The 7,719-nt window shown below is 39.6% G+C and overlaps 1 protein-coding gene across 1 annotated transcript in view; it reads right to left on the reverse strand.

The window, feature by feature from the left end:
• The window catches only part of LOC107298460 (laminin subunit beta-1-like), a gene marked incomplete at its 3' end in the record, with an annotated part of 36,246 nt that extends 28,963 nt beyond the window's left edge, over positions 1 to 7,283 (reverse strand). The window contains exon 1 of the mRNA XM_029286529.1: positions 7,244 to 7,283. Within this exon, the coding sequence (XP_029142362.1) occupies positions 7,244 to 7,280 (37 nt within the window). The remainder of the gene's footprint in view (positions 1 to 7,243) is intronic.
• Between the last annotated feature and the right edge of the window lie 436 nt (positions 7,284 to 7,719).

Here is a 7,719-nt window from a genome sequence, read left to right on the forward strand (position 1 = left end):
CCATCTGGTGGTGATGCTGTCTACCCCACATTTTTCTATCTTGTCAAGTAGTAGGTTGTGATGTACTTTATCAAATGCCTTACTGAAGTCCAAGTAAATTATATCCACAGCATTCCTCTCATCCACTAATTTTGTCACTTGGTCAAAGAATGCAATAAGATTTGTCTGGCATGATCTATTTTTGACAAACCCATGTTTGAAGTTCTGAAGACAGAATAAAGCAAAAATCAAACTGTTGAAAGAGAAATAAAAAAGGATACATTTCAATAGGCTGCAGTTATAAAGATGGTAATAAAAAGGGTTACAAGTCAGAGTAAGCTGAGTTTAATGAAGAATTCTTTAAAAAAAATCTTTAAATGTATTAAATGAAAAGATTCAATTTACCAACTGCTATGTGAAGATAGTAAAATGTTAATAGTTAACAGAGCAAAAGCATAGCTACTCCTATTGGTCTGAGTTTTCTCCAACAAGAGCATCTATGTTCCACCAAGCAATTGTGAACACTAGGGGAAAGGGGTAGGATAGAAATGTAAACATCATCTTGAAGTATCTACCTATTTTGGATGAATTTAAATCCCAGGATCAGATGAATTAAAGCTTAGGATATTAAACAACAAGAACTGGTGAAAGGGTCATTTCATCCCTACTTCAAAAATCAGGAAAAAAAAGAAATAAGGGAGAAAAGGGAAATCCGTGGAATTGTAGATCAGACAACCTCAGAAAATTCTAGACCAGATTTTTAAGCACTCTGAAAACAATGTGGCAATTACCAGAAGTCAGCCCAGAAGTCATCAACGATTTGGATGAGGGGATAGATGGGGAACTCATCAAATTTGCGAATGACACCAAGCTGGCAGGAATAGCCAACGCTCCAGAAGACAGGCTTAGGATACAGGAGAGACTGGACAGCCATTTGTCCAAAATGGTGTAGGGTTTCCTGCCTGAGGGGGTTGGACTCGATGACCTCCAAGGTCCCTTCCAACTTTATTACTACTACTACTACTATTACTACTACTACTACTACTACTACTACTATTATTATTATTATTATTATTATTATTATTATTATTATTATTATTATTATATTATTATTATTATTATTATTATTATTATTATTATTATGTCTCAGGAAGCCTTGCTACACTCTTAACTATTTTTTTTTAAACCAGCTAGTTCCAATTTATAAACTATGGGAAAGATGCATGCATAGATTATCTTGATTTCAGCAAAGGGTTTTGTAAAGCACTGTCAGCCTGATTAGCAAGCTAATTGCGGAATGAACCGAATGGCCTGCAAATCAGGTAGGCAGAGAGCTTATTTGAATATCATATTTGAGGAGGGCTCATTAGCGCTTTATCAACAGTGAATTGTTGATGGAGTGCCCAAAGGTTCCCATATTTTTTAATATTTTTTTTATTAATGGATTGAATGAGGACAGATAGAGAATGATTATTAAATTTTACATAACACAAAATTGGAATTCAAAATGATCTTGATAGGTTAGAGAAAATTGCTGAAAATATAATGAACTGCAACAGAGACAAATGCAAAGTTTCTCATTTACATGATAGAAGTCAAAGGGCCAGGTATAAAATGGGGGATATTTAACTTGGGAAGAACAATACAATTGGAATAGCTGATTGCAAACTGAATATGAGTAATGGGGCTGTGAAGAAGGGAAATTTTAATCTTCACCAATAAAAATACCATTTCTATAGGAAGCAATCACTCTGCTTTATTTTGAATTGATCAAAATCCCACATCAAGTGCTACACCCAGTTTTAGACATTACACTTTGAGATGGATTCAGTAAGGACGATTGGAAGTTATGCTTGTGAAAGATGAGGAAGTGAGGAAAAGTTTTAGTGTAGCTCTCAGTTTATCTCCAAGATGCTCATATGTCGGGATCAATGCAAACTAATAAAATATCTCTGAAATACAGAGCCTCTTGTGTTTTCATCTCTCTGCAACAATGAACTCCCTTTTTATGATCCTGTAATCCCTTAATTCAGCGTAAAGTCAGGGTGACTGAACGAAGCTGAGCATTTACTGACCAGATGCCCTTCCTGATGCCTATGCGGAGTTCACAGCAGATATTTTCTCTTTGCGCCCTAGGAGAGAAATATCTGCCTCTTATCTAGGATTGAACTTTCAACCTTCCAAGTGGGAAACAAGCATCTTCACCACTAAACCCGCATGCCACTCAACTATCTATCTGCAACAATGAAAATATGAATGTTGTTCTCCGAACATAAAAACAAGCTTTGGTGCAGTCTCTTTTTTACTCACTCAAGAACTCCTTTAGAAGCAAATAATAATAATAATAATAATAATAATAATAATAATAATAATAATCCTTCTCCTCTTGTGACTCTCCAGCTTACCAAGAGGACCTGAAAAAGGGACCGTCACATATTCAAGACTGCAACTCTCAGGCACAAATGATGTCTGCCTTGGGAGAGGAGGTCCAAGCCTGCCTCGGTTCCTGTCAATCCTGTCAGTTGGAAGGAGGAAGCCCGAGCAGATCAGTACCGTACTGTTATGTGCAGGAGGAGTTTGATAACACATTATTTATAATGCCATCCATTTCTGATCCAGGCAGAGAGACTAGGGAGGTTTCCAGTATTATTTCCTATCACAAAGGTGGGATGAACAATTCCGAGTCACGTTGTGATTGCTGCTTGAATTTTCACATGGGAATTTAGTACAAGGAAAGTAGGTCATAGGGGTGTCGGAGTGTCGCCCATGCTCATGGGCCTCCTTCCACCAGCTGTTTAGAGCTTAGTGCTCCATCTCCAGCTTCACAACTCAACCTGTTCTTTGCCTTCTGCTTTTTTTTTATTAATAGCTAACCTCCCACCTCTAAATCTTTGCCAATCATTAACTCACACAATGTGTCTGCCCAGCCAGAGACAAACCTCACGCATTCCAAAGGGCCACACCTGGGCATTCAGGAGAGGTGATTTCTAAGAAAGTAGGAGGCCAAAATGCTTGGAAGCCACACCTGTTAAGGAATGCCTTTCCATGGATCTCAAATAGAGGCAAGGTTTCTTTGCATCCATCCATCTTTGCATTCTTGAGAAAGATGGGGAGAAAATTCAACAAAGTGTAGTGTAATGTTAAGGCAGTGGTTCTCAACCTTTTTAATGCCGCGACTCCAACCGGTCGTAAGTCGAGGACTAAACTGGTCATAAGTCGAGGACTAAACCGATCGTAAGTCGAGGACTAAACCGGTCGTAAGTCGAGGACTACCCAACCGGTTGTAAGTCGAGGACTTTCCCTGCCCGGGAGTGCCGCACATGCGTGGTTCCGCCCCCTGCGCCGGCCGAGGCGTAGCTGGCAAGCGGCAGAGATGGAGCAGGCCGACCACCAGCTGGCCCAGCCCAAGGGAGGTAAGGCACCCGCTGGAAAAGGGGAAAAAATGGCGGACAAAAAAAATGGCGGACAAAAAAATGGCGGACAGCCTTGCTTGGCGACCCCCATGAAATGGTCGATCGACCCCAAATGGGGTCCCGACCCACAGGTTGAGAACCACTGTGTTAAGGGGTTCTGCTAGGACCAGGAAGATCCCATTTACGTCTTCACTCAGCTATGGAAGTTTGTAGGGTCCTTTGCCTGAGTTACTATTTCTGCGTTCAACCTACTTCACTGAATTATTATTGTGTGAATGTCTACGGAGATTGTCAACCATCCAGGTCATGGTTGTCCCAAAAGTGCTTTTTCAAAAGGCACTTCCTTTGGACTTCCTTTGCTTTTTCTTGATGTTTCACTCCTCATCCAAAAAGCATCTTCAGTTCTGACTGAATGATGGGGAATGGAAGGATTCTTATTGCTTGCTATCATCTGGTTGTTAGCACTTTGAAGGTGTTGTTTCCCCCCATCTCTGTTGAGTGAGGACTGTTCAGTTTTAACACAGATGGCCTCTTTTACCTCTTTTTCAAACCAGAGGTCCTCTCTGTCCAGAATGTAGAGGGAGGATGGGATCGTAAATTAAAATGTGTTGAGCTTCTGGAGGATAAAAATCCAGCTAACAATAATTGCTATCAGTGTCAATTTCAGAAGGGCAATAAAAAAAATGTCATTCTAGATATATTGGATGGCTTGCAATTATTCAGAGGGGAGACATTTTACATATTCAATTGCTTCCTTATTTTTTTACTTTATATATCTGAGGGTTAAGCTTCACTGTTGAAAGCAATTTGTGATATATCTCTCTGGGAAAGACGGATGCTGTTACAGAATGCCACATCATACTTTCTCAGAAAAGCATTAGAATATGAGACATGGGAATCATTAAATGATCAAGGAACATTGTATTAGAATTACCAGCAGAGTTCCCAAGATCCTGCCTTAAAACTTAGGAAACAATTATTATTATTATTATTATTATTATTATTATTATTATTATTATTATTATTATTATTATTATTATTATTATTATTATTATTATTATTATTATTATTATTATTATTATTATTATTATTATTATTATTTAAAAATATGATTCTAACAATATGCAGAGTATATTGGACACATCGCAAGAATGATGGGTAGAGTTTTTAGCCAGATCTTGGCCCAATCTCCTCTGAGCCGTGGTGGTGCTGTGGTTAAAATGCAGTATCGCAGGCTAACTCTGCCCACTGCCAGGAGTTCGATCCTGACCAGCTCAAGGTTGACTCAGCCTTCCATCCTTGTGAGGTCGGTAAAATGAGGACCCAGATTGTTGGGGGCAATATATAAACCACTTAGAGAGTGCTGTAAAGCACTATAGAGCAGTATATAAGTCTAAGTGCTATTGCTATTGCTACATTTTAGGCTCGACCCACCAGAGTTTACTGTCGGCATTTGAGAGTTCCTGTGCAGCTGTAGATAGATGTGGCATAGTGCCAGCTGCTCTCAGAACCTGACTATACTACTACCAATGCTTGTTGTGACCTAGTTGGACTAGTAATGGGCCCCCAGGGCATGAGTGGTACACAGGATGATCAAGGCGTGTCATTACATGCAAGGCCTGACTGAATGAGTCGGAAAACTGGCAGAGATATATGAGTTACAATCAGACAGAAAATGCTTTGTCCTATGGACGACATAGAAACCTTGGCAAGCCACTCTGTGGAGCAAGATGTTGCCATCAAGAGTGTATCTTTTCATACAGGTCTCTTTTTTTTTTAACCCTTCCTGGTTCCCAGCTCTGGGATTTTGTTCCGCTGTGATTTGTAGAGTAGGCTATACAAAGTAAAATCCTCTTCTTAAGCTACCTTTATCTCTCTGGCTTAGGTATACGTGTGTGCGTCTGTTTTTACAACCGCACAAGCATGCACATATATTTTTATTTGTACTATGACAACAACAGGGTTGGGATTTTGTTTTTTTTTGCCTTTGAGTCAGATTTTGGAAGTTTGCCCTTGCCTCCTCCTTCCTAGAAGAAGAGAGTGACTAAGCTATCTTTGTGTCTAAGGCAGGGCTAGAACTCACCACATCCCAGTTTCTAGCCTGGCGCCTTATCCATGCCACCAAATTCATTATACAGTACACACGATGCTAAATCATACGAATAATCATTGAAATGTATGGATCAGATACGTGCATTTGAAGATGATTTGCCCAAGGCTTTGTATCAGTCCAACATTTTTACTCTTAGACCTCAATGCATGGGACTATCCATCCTCAGAAGCAGAAAATCAAAATCCTGACTTTTCCTGTCTGCTATATCTAAGAAAGGGTTAGGGACAGAGGCTTATATAATGGCAGAAGAGCTGGAATTCAGTTTATTAATTAATAACTAATTAAATCTGAAATTCAGCATGACATGAGTTGAGCTGCACTAACAGGAGTTGAGCCGCAATCAGCTAAATCAGTTTTTCATATCTATTCTGACTGATAGTGACTCTTTCCAATATTGAGATGAATTAGTTAGAATCAGTTAGACTGGATTTAGAGTTTTCTACATACATATCAAATATAGAACTAATCTATATCTATACTGATCATTAGAACTAATCAAGGATCCATAATTGAGTGGAACTCAAGATTGTAGAGTGTGTTCTTCCAATTTACAACAATGATTCTGAGTATATTTACTAATGAAATCTTCACTGCATCCCTAGATTTACTTTCCAGAAAACAGAACTAGGCCCATGCATTTATTTGTTTGTTTGTTTGTTTATTATTAATCCACACAGAGATGATTCTGGCTGGCTCACAATATTTTAAAATACAATGCATAATGAAAATCCAACCCCCACCCCACCCCATGGCAGCAACAACATAATCAGATCAGTAACTTAATCAGCTCCATCTCCAGTTGTGGTTCCCAGACCCACTCAGAAAACCACATTTTTAGGGCCTTTCAGAAAAGGAATAGGGTGGGGGCCAAACATACCCTGGGAGGAATGATGTTCCATAGAGAAAGGGCCACTTCTGAGAAGGCCCCTTTTCATGGCTCTACTACAGGGGTCTTCAAACTTGGCCCTTTTATGACTTGTGGTCTTCAACTGCCAGAATTCCTCAGCCAGGCATGCTAGCTGAGGAATTCTGGGAGTTGAAGTCCACAAGTCATAAAAGGGCCAAGTTTGAAGACCCCTGCTCTACTAGATAAGAATGCCTAATTGATAGGACCTGTAACATACCCTTCCTTCCCATCCTGGTGGGCCAAGTGGATATAATAGGGGACTGGCATTGTTTCAGATAGCCTGGCTCCAACCGTGTGGGGCTTTAAAGGTGATAAACCAGGGCACCTTGAATTGTACCTGGAAGCAGACTGACAACCAGTGCAATTCAGGCAAAAGGAAAATTGTCCAGAATCTAAACAGACCAGTAATCCAGTAATCCTGCAAAAAAGGAAGGATTCAAGCTTCCCATCTTGTCCCTGCTGCCACTCCAGATACACAAACAACCCCTGTCCCAAATGGCTTCTTTTCGGCAAGCAACAGGTGTGCCCCAAAGCTAGGAGAAATTTGGCAAGCTTACCCATTCACAAGCTTAGTGTGCGACCAACTAATTGCATCCACCTAGGGCAGGGGTTTCCAAACTTGGCAACTTTAAGACTTGTGAACTTCAATTCCCAGAATTCTGGGTGAGGAATTCTGGGAGTTGAAGTCCACAAGTCTTAAAGCCGCCAAATTTGGAGAGCCCTGACCTATGGCATAAGTAGCAAGCAGATGTCAAGACAGCTCATTCACAAAATATATGCTTTTAGCATTTAGTCCAGATCAACAAGGACGTGCCCTGTGTCAACACTTACCCCAGAGAATCAAGTAGTAGAGCAGTACCACTGGCATGGCAGAGAATTTCAACATTTCAACCTGCAGGTTTAAAAAAAAAAAAGGCAGAAAATTAAAATCCTGACTTTTCCTGTCTGCCATATCTAAGAAAGGTGTAGGGACAGGGGCTTATATAATGGCGGAAGAGCTGGAATTCAGTTTATTAATTAATAACTAATTAAACTAATTAAGGAAATTTTTAAGCCATACAGAGTCACTTGACAGTGAGATGGGCAACATATACCTTTAATTCATAAATAGATGAATACATAAATTTAGAATATTTGGGTCAAATTTTCCTTTCCTGGCAAAAATTATAGAGAAGAACGGCACATACAGTATGTATTCATTTTGTTGTTAAATAAAAATTCATTTAAAACTTTTAACTGCATGAAATACAGCACAACATTTATGCTTTATGAAGGCATATAAGAGTTTACTACAGAGGTATCAAACT

This window comes from Protobothrops mucrosquamatus, unplaced genomic scaffold (assembly GCF_001527695.2).
Source record: "Protobothrops mucrosquamatus isolate PMUCROS unplaced genomic scaffold, P.Mucros_1.0 scaffold3995, whole genome shotgun sequence".
NCBI lineage: Eukaryota > Metazoa > Chordata > Lepidosauria > Squamata > Viperidae > Protobothrops > Protobothrops mucrosquamatus.